General features: G+C 54.0%; 2 protein-coding genes across 6 annotated transcripts in view; one reads left to right on the forward strand and one right to left on the reverse strand.

The window, feature by feature from the left end:
• Positions 1-8,020, reverse strand: part of TRIM46 (tripartite motif containing 46) — a 10,678-nt gene extending 2,658 nt beyond the window's left edge. Inside the window, exons 1-8 of one of the 5 annotated variants that reach the window (XM_012808593.1) lie at positions 7,770-8,020; positions 6,147-6,408; positions 5,566-5,909; positions 4,739-4,882; positions 4,528-4,623; positions 3,565-3,818; positions 3,185-3,306; positions 1,858-2,160 (exon numbers count right to left, since the gene is read on the reverse strand). In XM_012808593.1, coding sequence (XP_012664047.1) covers positions 1,858-2,160; positions 3,185-3,306; positions 3,565-3,818; positions 4,528-4,623; positions 4,739-4,882; positions 5,566-5,909; positions 6,147-6,402 — 1,519 coding nt within the window. In that variant the 5' untranslated portion in view covers positions 6,403-6,408; positions 7,770-8,020. Of the gene's footprint in view, positions 1-1,857; positions 2,161-3,184; positions 3,307-3,564; positions 3,819-4,527; positions 4,624-4,738; positions 4,883-5,565; positions 5,910-6,146; positions 6,409-7,170; positions 7,214-7,769 lie in introns of those variants that run through there. The other 4 variants (XM_003795302.1, XM_012808592.2, XM_012808594.1 and 1 more) reach the window with 4 other exon arrangements.
• A 464-nt stretch (positions 8,021-8,484) lies between these two features.
• KRTCAP2 (keratinocyte associated protein 2) lies at positions 8,485-9,195 on the forward strand. The gene is made up of 3 exons (XM_012808513.1): positions 8,485-8,597; positions 8,863-9,017; positions 9,124-9,195. The coding sequence occupies exons 1-3, from the start codon at positions 8,516-8,518 to the stop codon at positions 9,193-9,195; spliced, it is 309 nt and encodes a 102-aa protein (XP_012663967.1). The 5' UTR covers positions 8,485-8,515.
• The last annotated feature ends 1,496 nt before the right edge of the window (positions 9,196-10,691 follow it).

The raw sequence follows: 10,691 nt of genomic DNA on the forward strand, positions 1-10,691 counted from the left end.
GCCTTAGCCGCTTGAGCCACAGGCGCCAAGCCGGCACTGGGAAACTTAAGAGCAGGGAAGAAGTCGCCAAGGGGCACAGTCACCAGGGTCAGGCAGGGGCTCCTGGGGACTGGAATGGGAGAAATAAGGAGAAGAGAAAAGGGTATCCGGAATGGGGATGGAGCCCTAGGGAGAGTTTTAGTAATGACTAATGGCCACAGAGACCGGTGTTCCATATCCAGTTGATCACAGTGCTTCCTCCAACCCCCTTCCTGTGGCAGCTCCATGGGGAGTCCCCAGTGCTATTCTATTCCAGCTGGTGACATTCCCAACATCTTCCTACACCTTCTAGCCCACAGTCTAGTGTTCACACCTGGTCCTTCTACATCTTATGCCCCCTACTTGGGTGTCAAGGCTTCCCTATCATGTCTATACTCCAGCATTCAACTATTTTCTGAAGCAGCATTTTTCAACATTTTTTATCTTATGGCACACTTGAATGTATAGTTAAACTTCTGTGGCACTTAAATTATGTTGATCAAAAAAAAAAAAAAAGGGGTTATGCCTGTGGCTCAAGGAGTAGGGCACCGGCCCCATATGCCAGAGGTAGTGGGTTCAAACCCAGTCTTGGCCAAAAACAAACAAAAAAACAAACAAAAAAAATAAGGAGGGCGGCACCTATGGCTCAAAGGAGTAGGGTGTCGGCCCCATATACCAGAGGTGATGGGTTCAAACCTGGCCCTGCCCAAGAAACTGGGGGAAAAAAAAATGCTGGGTGCAGTGACTCACACCTGTAATCTCAGCACTCTGGGAGGCTGAGATGGGTAGATTGCCTGAGCTCATGAGTTTGAGACCATACTGAGCTAGAGAGAGACTCCATCTCTAAAAAAGAGCTAGGCATTGTGGTAGGTGCTTATAGTCCCAGCTACTCAGGAGGCTGAGGCAAGAGAATTGCTTGAGCCCAAGTCTGAGGTTGCTATGAGCTATGATGCTACAGCACTTTACTGGGGGGTGACAAAGAGACTCTGTCTAAAAAAAAAAAATAATATACTTACTGTGCTTTGAACTTCTTTTGAAAATAATTTAATAATCTTTTTTTGTTGTTGTTTTTGTTAAGCAGGCCTGGGCTGGTGCTGTAATCACTGAGTTATTGGCGCCCAGCCTAACTGATGATCTTTAAAAATATTCATAGCAGGGCAGTGCCTCTGGCTCAGTGGGTAGGGTGCTGGCCCCATTATTGAGGGTGGCAGGTTCAAACCCGGCCCTGGCCAAACTGCAACAAAAAAATAGCTGGGCATTGTGGCAGATGCCTGTAGTCCTAGCTACTCAGGAGACTGAGACAAGAGAATCACCTAAGCCCAGGAGTTGGAGGTTTCTGTGAGCTGTGACGCCATGGCACTCTACCAAGGGCGATAAAATGAGACTCTGTCTCTGAAAAAAAAATTTTTTTTTCACAGCATACCTAAGATTCTTTCATGGCAAACTGGTTGAAAATCACTGTTCTAGAGAGTCACTTTACTAATATTTATTGAACCCTAACTGTGAGGCAGAAATTGTGCTAAGACTGTACATGTATCAGCTCACAATAGTTTAATTCTCACAACAACGCTATGAGGTAAGGAATATTATCCCTACAGAAAAGCATTCTGAAGTTCAGAGAGAGTGAAAAACTTGCCCAGAGCCACACATTGGCAAGATGCAGAGCTGGGATTTGAACCCAAGAAGTCTAGGTCCAGAGTTCATGCCAGTGACCCATTATGTTAAACAGCCTCTGTAGTGCCCACATGGGACTAGCTGTTAGTGCTTGGACCCTGGTACACCTTGTGGTCTTTGCAGGATATGTGTGTGGGCCCTGCTGGGGCCCACCTGATCACTCACCAGGTGCTGGGGGTGTGTGGAGATGCACATCCTCACTGTACTCGCCATAGCCAGCCTTGTTGCAGCCACGGACACGCAGCACATACACAGAGCCAGTGTCAGGGTTCTCGAGCAGGGCGCTGGTGCCCCTCACCTCCTCCCGCCGCTGCCACCGGGTGGGACCTGGCTGGGGGGGCACATCTGTGCGCCGGAACTCAATGGTATAGTGCCAGGCAGGTGGTGAGTGGGGGGGCAGCCGCCAGCATAGGAAGATCTGGTCGTAGGCAAAGGTACGCTGAGTGTCAATGACAGGAGCCTCAGGCACTGTTGGAAGAGACAGCAGGGGTCAGTCAGGGCCTGGCCACTAGCCGGGCAAGGAGGGCAGGGGTAGGCAGGAAAAGGGAAAGCAGCGGGAGCCGGGGGGGTGAGTGTGGGTGAGAGGAAACTGGGGAAGGAGACTTATCTGGGCACTGGGCACAGGATGAGTGGGGCAGGGCAGGGCCCAGGGGAGAAAGACAGAGCTGGGAGGGTTCTGGACAGGGTGTCCAAAGGCCTGTGTTCTGGTCCTGGTCTGCCACTACCTCCCTCTGGCCTGAGTTAAGTCGCTTCCCTTTTCTGGGCCTCAGTGTCCTCCCCTATCAAATTGGAGTATAAGACCAGGTAAGTTCTAGGGGGTTCTTCCAGTTTAGACATTCTGTGAGTTAAGAGGAGCCCCAAGGAGAGGCAGGCAAAGGCCACTGGAACCCAGGCAAGAGGGCACAGAGCAGGAGGGGGGAGAGGAGCAGGAGGGAGATGCAAGAATCAGTAAGGGAGAAAATGGGAAGACAATAGAGGGGAAGCCAAGCTGGAGGGAAGGTGGTGGAGGTCAAGGGGAAGAGAATGCAAGTCCAGAGAGCAAGGGTCACAAGGACAAAATGTCAGAGGGCCAGTGTTAGGCAAAGGCCTAAAGAAAGCAGGAGAGAGACAGAGGGCATTGGTCAAGTGGGAGGACCATGAGGTCAGATTGAGGCAGGAAAGAGAAGGAGAAATGAGTGAGTGCTGAGCTGCATGGGAGTGATGGGGAGGGGGGCCCGGCGGGGGGCAGGGCCCCCGGGGCAGGGCCGTGACTTGCCTGGGGTGCTCCGGAGCAGAGTCCGCGGTGGCCACAGCCTACAAACAAAGAGAGGGAGAAGCAGCGCTGAGCTGAGCGCGGTAGGACGGTGTGGCAGGGTGGGCTGGGTGGGAGGAGCGGCTGGCCAGGCCAGGTAGGAGGCCGGGGAGGTCCCTAGTGGGTACTGCCCCCCGGGCCGCTGCTGGGGATTAAGGGAAGAAGACTCTGGTGGGGCATGGGACCTGGCCACCTCCTTACCTCGCAGGAAGTTAAGTTCTGTCAGCAGCTTCATTTCCCGCCCCACATCCAACTGGCAATGGCGGAATGAAGAACTGGCCGCTGGCCGGAATGTCTGGAGGGCCTCAGTAGCTCGGGTAATCCTGGGATGGGGGCAAGAAAGGTTCAAGCAATGCCATCTGGGCAACCACACTTCCTCTTGATTCTGCCTTGCCTGCCCCTAGACCCTTAGTAACTGCTTTGAGTAACTTTTAGTAACTTTTCTTTGCCCTGTGGGACAAGCTGGCATCAGGAACATCCTCAGGGGCCCAGTGGTCCACCTGGCAGTGCTCTAGACATTTTCTCAGATGTGGGCTACATCCATAACATCCCTGCCCCCGGGAGCCCACGCCCATTAGTACCTGTTGTGCAGCTGCTTGGCTGCTTGCACAAAGCAAGGCTGGTCTGTCTCCTTAAGCACTTCCTGGGCATAGCCCACCAGACCTGAGCCATCCAGCAGGCTCCGGTGCTCTTGGATCTGGGCACTGAGACGGGCCAGTCGCTCCTGCTGGCATTCTTCAATGGCCTGAAGCAGTGATGCCCGCTTCTCTTCCAGCACAGCCCCCAGTCCCCGCACCAGCTGTGATACTTCCTCTTTGGCCTGCTGACCACTCACCTGCCCAAGGAGCAACACCCAAAGGAAGTATGACTTACTGTCTTCCTCTAGGAGGCAACACTTGTGCCAGCCTCCTGGGACACTATAGCATGGCTAGGGTCACAAGGGATCTTGGGGAAAAATCCTACTCACTTATTTTAGTAGGGTCAGACTCTTGGCTGCAAAGGCTCCTATGCCCCAAGACGAGCTTTACTCCTGACAATTTTTACTAACCTTCTTGGATGCCTACATTATACTTTCAACCCCTTAAGGACTCACACAAATAAGAGACCATGGCAGCATTAATGTCCACTTAGATTGCACTAATGTCCACTGGCATCTATGTTCTCCTTATTTGTCCACCTCCACCCATGTCAGCCAACTCAAGCAATCTGGCAGAAGGTATCAGAGCCATTCCCTTATGCTAGCTAGCTCCAGACATGTGTTCCATCCCCAGTGGAGGATTGAACCTTAGAGCATCTGCACAACATCTATGGGTTTTCAAGTTCTTTGTCCTAAGCTAGAGCCACCCAGCCTCTGCTGCAGCCCCAAGACAGCCTGGCCTACAGCACTGGTGTTCCTGCTAACCTGGCCTAACCGGAACCTGGACTCATGTCATGTCACAAGCTTCCTGAGTCTGCTATGAGGTGATTGGGCCATGCCCACCCGCACTGGCTTCCTGCCCCCTCACCCAGGCAGGGCACCAGGCCTACCTCCTGCCCTCCCTCACCTCAGTATGCCTGACAGTCTCTTCCAGCTCACAGATCTGGGTCTGTACTGTGTCCTGGTTTCCCAGGATGTATGTCAGGCTCTTTGTCAGCTTGTCCTAAGGGGGAAGAAGGAGGTGGGCATCATGCTTGGCTCCACAGAAGCCAGGAGTTCGGAGGTGCAAGAGGGAGAGAGTTAGAATTAGTACTGGGCTGGATGAGGGGAGTCCTCACCTTGAGTGCCTGGTAGGCACTGAGCACTGGCGTGATCTTGTGACCACTGTGGGTACGCCGCACCCGGCAGAGTTGGCAGACCAGCCGCTGGCATGTCTTGCAGTAGTGGGTCACCTCTTCCTTATGGTCTGGGCACATAAGTCCCTAGGGACACAAAGAACAATGAGGTGGCCAGCCAGTGTGGTGTGTGGAGTGCTGGCTACCACCAGAGCCTTTTAGTGTCCCTTCACTGGCCAGGTGGGGTGGAGGGGGGACCAGTGTCAGGCTTGGTAGTGGTGCTCCACAGTGCCACCTGGTGGCACATGGGCACCTAGGGGAGCCTTCCCTGAGTCTCCAGGCAATGCCCCATTCCCCTGCATGGCTCCTCCCTTCATTTGTCTCACTGGATGTGTGGTAATAACAATAATAATGGTGATAATTAATCTTAGCCTGTGGTTAATAATTCACCTCATCCATCTTGTTCACTGCTGTATCCCTGAAGCCCAGAATGATGCCATGCACATAGGTGTTTGATAAATATTTGTTCAATGAATGAATGCATACAGACCTTTTTAGTGTGCAGATAATACATTTTAGTGAACAAATATTTCATGTGATGCTCTCAACAACCCTGCAGGAATACATACTTTAGGGCAGGTACTACCACTTCTATGGAGATGGGAGTGAAGATGAAGGCCCAACGATGAATAATTTGCCATGACTTTGTTACAGAGAAAGGTGCTTGGCAGTGGCAATCCCCTGCCCATCTCCTTTTGGAAACCCATAATTCCAGGCAACCCCATTTGCCCAGCATGACCATGTCCGTCTCTCTGTAAGTGCCAGCTCACCTTGGGGCGGAAGGAGAGGGTGGGCAGGGTGGGTTCATGCTGGGCCTTCTGGGTGCCCCAGGGGTGGAAGAGCTTGAAGCACTCGTTGCAAAAGGTGGCACGGCACTCGGTGCAGCCCTTGGTGGCTTCCAGTGGTGGGGGCTTGCACAGCTGGCACAGGATGGCGCCTCCCACACTCACACTCTGACGGTACCGCTCCACAACACGCTCCAGGGTCAGGTTTCGGAAAAGGCCTGCCAGGCCCCGTTCCCCTAGCTCCACATCACCCTGGCAGGCTGGGCATGGGAACATGATCATCTGGGGGTGCAAAGCACCCCGCTTCCTTCCGGGGTATGTCCCAAAGCCTGTGAATGAACCAGAGAGGGTAGAGGAGGTGAGAGTTATAGCTGGCTGAGGGTAGAGGAAGTCTGTTCAATTAAACATTTAGATTTGTATTGTGCCACAACTCAGCTCTCACTAGAGCCTGGATGAGCAATATCTCCACCCTCAGAAAGGCAGACAGATGCCTCTGACCAGTCATAGACCCCTTTCATCTTTCCGATGACAGTTCAGCATTTCCACCCCCACCCGACAAGCCCTACCTGATTTAAGCAGTCGGTCCAAGCGGTCTGGCTTGGGGAGAGTTCTGCGAGACAGGCGGGGGCTGCGAGTGGAAGGGGTGGATGCAGGAGAGGTAGGCTCAGAGCTAGGGTCCCCACCATGGCCTATGTAGCCCTGCTGGCCCAAAACCTCCCGGGCACAGGCCTGGCACACGTTGTGGGTGCAGGGCAGCACCAACGGCTGCTTATACATCTCTTGACACACTGGGCACAGCAGTTCCTTCTCCATGTTCTTCATGCTGGTCTATGGGGGAACCAGGAGGCTAGGTCAGAGCTTGGACACATAGGCATGTCTCAGCAGGCCCCTTGGCTGCTCTTAGAGACCCCAGGGGTCTTGGAAAGGAGCAAGACAAGCTATCAGATGTTTTTCCCCAGCACCTGCCTTGGTCTGATTCACAGACCTTCTAGGCCCTCAGAGCTTCTGTTTCACTTCTGCAGAGCTAAAGGCCCAAAGGAGGATTCTTGGAGCTGGTGCATTCCCCATCCTCAAGCCCCACCTCCATCACTCCAACAGCAGCAGCCCCATCTGGCAGCTCCTCTTACCTGCCTCCATCCCCCCATCTCTGGGCCGCCTGCCCCTGGCATTTTTCTCAAGGACACCGCTTATTCTCCAGCTCCGTGCGTACCCCATCCTCTTCTCTAGCACCCCCCCACCCTGCGCCTGACTCCTCGTGATAGCCAGGCGCGCTGGTTCTTCATTCTCCTGCTAGCCCTGTCTGTCTTCTTACCGCTCCTACCCTGCCTCCGGCCTGCATCAGCCCAGCCTCCACTCTCACCCTTCACTTCTCCGTCCATCTCCCTCGGTCCCTCAATACCAACCCACTCCTCTTCGCCTCCCCACCATCCAACTCTCCCACCCTCTCCCTCAGCCAGCTGCACCCCCTCCCCAAGCTGTGGGGGGCGCGAAACAAGCGCCCCGCCTACTCGCCCCCTCCCCACCGGAAGTACTCCTCCCCCTATTGCTGGCAGGGGGGTCCTCAGGCTACGCCCCACCCCCACACCTCACCTTGGTCCCTCTCTTCGCAGCCATCCCGGTCAGGGGCGCAGCTGACACAAAGGAGGGAGGGCCAGGGAGGGAGGGAAAAGGAAGTGGTGGGGGGAAGCAGGGTTGGCACCGCCCCTGGGAGAGCCGGGCACGGGTTGCCATGACAACCGCAGGCTCGGAGGCAGCCGAGAGTGGGGGTGCGGTGGGGTGAGGCTTCGGGGAGGGGGTCCAAATTGGGACCTATATCCTGGGGGTCGCCTTCATCGCCCCCACCGGTCCTCAGTTTTCTTGGCTAAGATCCAAGCTCACCCAGTCCTCACACGTAACATAGAGCCTCTCCCTGCCACCCCAGCCCTGTGTTCCGCTGGCGGCCATCCCAGCCCACCTGCCTCTCTGAGCTGCTCCAGCTCTTCACGCCCTAGGGGACCGCCGCCTTCAGTACACTCACCTCCGAGCTGCACCTGGGATCACCCTCTCATGCCTGCATCTGCAGTTGTTTCTATCTGTCATCACTATCCCCCTGCCTACATCCCAGAATCTTCCTGATCCCCACCTGTTCAAGGTCTCAGCCTGCCACGGGCCCCTATGCCCCACCCCACCCCGCTTCCCCCCGACCCCACCTTAACTCACACTGATGCGGACTAGTGCATCCATGATGGAAGTGAAGGTCTGCATATCCTCACCCTCAGCCATGGCCCTACTGTGCCCGCCCGCCCCCAGGTGCCCGATCCTGGCTGCGGCTGCGAACCCTGGGCTCAATGCAGGAGCCCAGTGGGGGTGTGGGGAGGGGTGGGGTGAGGAGTCATTGCGCATGCTCCAGGGACCAGCCTGGAACAGCGGCCGTAGGGGTAGGGGGTGGGAAATAGTTCTCCCCACGTGGTTCTCCAAAGGTGGAGGAGGGGGGTTGGGTAACATGGAAGAGTATTTGAGGATGGGAGCATTTCTTATATTCTCATTTTTCGGTAGCTCCTAATCTTACTCATATAAAGCGAGAGGTTAGCTTTAGAAGATGGGCTCTGGGTGGAAGCACTACTTTCTGGGCTGGGCAAGAGTCCATGGAAGATGCTGAGGCAATGGTCACAGGGCAAGGAGGTTTGAGCATCATGCCCTCGAGATAACATAAATTAAAAAGAAGGCAGAGGAAGGCCAGAGGCTTAGGCCATGGGCCCAACGAGTTGAAGAGAGACTGCAGCTTCTGCAGAATGGCAGCAGATGGACTGGATACAGCGCAAGCCTGAGGCCCAGGGCGGTGGCTGAGGATGTTCTTTCATGCAGTATTTCCTCCGTACCGGAAGAGGGCGCTGTTTCCAGGAGCCGAAAGAGAAACTACGTGGAGGTGCAGCAAGTCCGCGCTGGCAGCTGACGCATGCGCACAGTTAATAGCGCTAGGTTCGGCTCCCGGTTTTCAGCTAGTGGCGCGGATTGGACTCACGGGCGGGGCGTAATGGGTAACCGGACCGGTGGTATCCCTGGGACAGGGTAGCGGGGGATGGAGTTGGGGCAGGCAAACTTTTCTGGTGCTCTCCCGTCGGCGCTGACGTGTCCCGAATTTCAGGGCGTGGGCACGTCTACCGGACCGGAAGGCTCGGGGCGTGCGGGGTTAGGGAGGACTTGAGGGTCCCCGCGGCTGTGGGACTGGGGGATGCGGCTGCGGCCCCGGAGCGCTGGGAAGCAGTCTGCCCACCCGGCCGGCCCCTCTCTCCTGTCCTCCAGTAGTGGGCACGGGCACGTCGCTGGCGCTGTCTTCTCTCCTGTCCCTGCTGCTCTTCGCCGGGATGCAGATGTACAGCCGCCAGCTGGCCTCCACCGAGTGGCTGACCATCCAGGGGGGGCTGCTTGGCTCTGGCCTCTTCGTCTTCTCTCTTACTGTATCCTTCTCGCGGTGGGCGGTGTAGGGGGGGGGTCATGCCTTTCCCTTCTCTCCTGCAGTTCTACCCCCGTCGCGTGCCCAGTTCCTTAACTTCCTCAACCCAGGCCTTCAATAATCTGGAGAATCTTGTTTTTGGCAAAGGATTCCAAGCAAAGATTTTCCCTGAGAGTAAGTGAACATTGGGGGTTGAATATTTGAGACCTTTCTTTCTTTCTTTTTTTTTTTTTTGCAGTTTTTGGCCAGGGCCAGGTTTGAACCTACCACCTTCCATATATGGGGCCGGCGCCCTACTCCTGTGAGCCACAGGCGCCGCCTGGGACCTTTCTCTTTAACCTCCCTCAATATGATGCTGAATTTTCCAGGGTTTTAGGTGTAAAGGTTGTTAAGGAGATATATGTTCACTTAAACTGTCTGAAGACAGATGATGTTTTTGAAACCAGCACCTCTTCTGGCTCCTAGAATTGAGCTGGGAGAGAAGATCTATGAAATCAAGAAACTTTACCTTCTGGCTGGTTCCCAGGGAAGGTTGAAGGGAACAGGTATGTTTGGGCTGGTTTTACATCTATCCCAGGAAAGGGTTTTTTTTATCCCCTGGAGAAGAAGCAGCAGGACCAAGTTCACTGATGTGAGATTGATCTAATATTAGTGAATTCTATTTATTTGAGAGGATTGTGGAGAGCCTCAACGTTAGATATACCGCATTTCTATAGTAACAGGAATCCTGACCAAATTAGCATAATTTAAATTGTTTGCTATTGAAACAATCCTTGTTAATTCTGTGAGTGAGAACCGGTGATTTAGTTATTTATGGAGAATTAAGTTCATAAAGCAAATTAAGCATCAAGGTGAGGTCACCTAAGGAATGCCACATGCTCAAAAATTCACAGCAGACACAATCTAATGTGAAATCTTCATCTGATAAAGCAAATATCTATCCCTGTTGCCCCCATTCCTTTGCACCAGTCTAGGTCTAGGTCTTTCCACCTAGCCCTGTTGTAGGCCTCCACAGGCTCTTCCAGCCAACAGCCTAAGCACTTCTCTCTGTTAGATTCCATGTGTATTGTTTTCACATGCTTGTGAAAGAAACCACTGTTACGGAGCAAAGCTCTTGGTCCTCTTTACCTTCCCTGGCCTCCCCAGCTGGGCAGGTGGGGTCCTGTTTGCCCTTGCTTTCTGCCTTCCCACTGTTTCTCCCATGCTATTCCAGATGTTCTATGATCCTTTCCTGCCCCCATTTACAAGCACATCTAGATACTCTTCTTCCAACCTGGGTCCAGGAAGAGAGGTCCTCAATGTCTACCACTTGTCAGCCAGCTTACTGAATTGATTTTCATTGGCTGGCTTCTGTTGGAAAGGCATTAATCCTTTTCCCCAATGGGAGCAAGCCTTACCCTTCAGGCTTTGCTATCACTTTTCCTTTACCTTTTTACAGGAGTAAAGCCAGCATAGGGAAGTTAAGTGCAATTTGAGGCAGAACTGATAAAAGCATGTATCTCCTACCTCTGTGTCCTTGGCCATCATTAAGACCACCTCGTGCTGGCTTGGCGCCTGTGGCTCAAGCAGCTAAGGCGCCAGCCACATACACCTAGGGTGGCGGGTTCGAATCCCCAGCCCGGGCCCGCCAAACAACAATGATGGCTGCAACCAAAAAATGGCCAGGCGTTGTGGCGGG

Source organism: Otolemur garnettii, unplaced genomic scaffold (genome assembly GCF_000181295.1).
Source record: "Otolemur garnettii isolate 467f Iridium unplaced genomic scaffold, OtoGar3 scaffold00091, whole genome shotgun sequence".
Classification (NCBI taxonomy): Eukaryota; Metazoa; Chordata; class Mammalia; order Primates; family Galagidae; genus Otolemur; species Otolemur garnettii.

Coding starts and splice junctions, on each gene's coding strand:
- KRTCAP2 (XM_012808513.1), top strand. CDS start 8,516: ATGCGCACAGTTAATAGCGCTAGGTTCGGCTCCCGGTTTTCAGCTAGT. Junction 8,598..8,862: donor TCACGGGCGGGGCGTAATGG/GTAACCGGACCG, acceptor CCTGTCCTCCAG/TAGTGGGCACGGGCACGTCG. Junction 9,018..9,123: donor TCTTCGTCTTCTCTCTTACT/GTATCCTTCTCG, acceptor TCCTCAACCCAG/GCCTTCAATAATCTGGAGAA.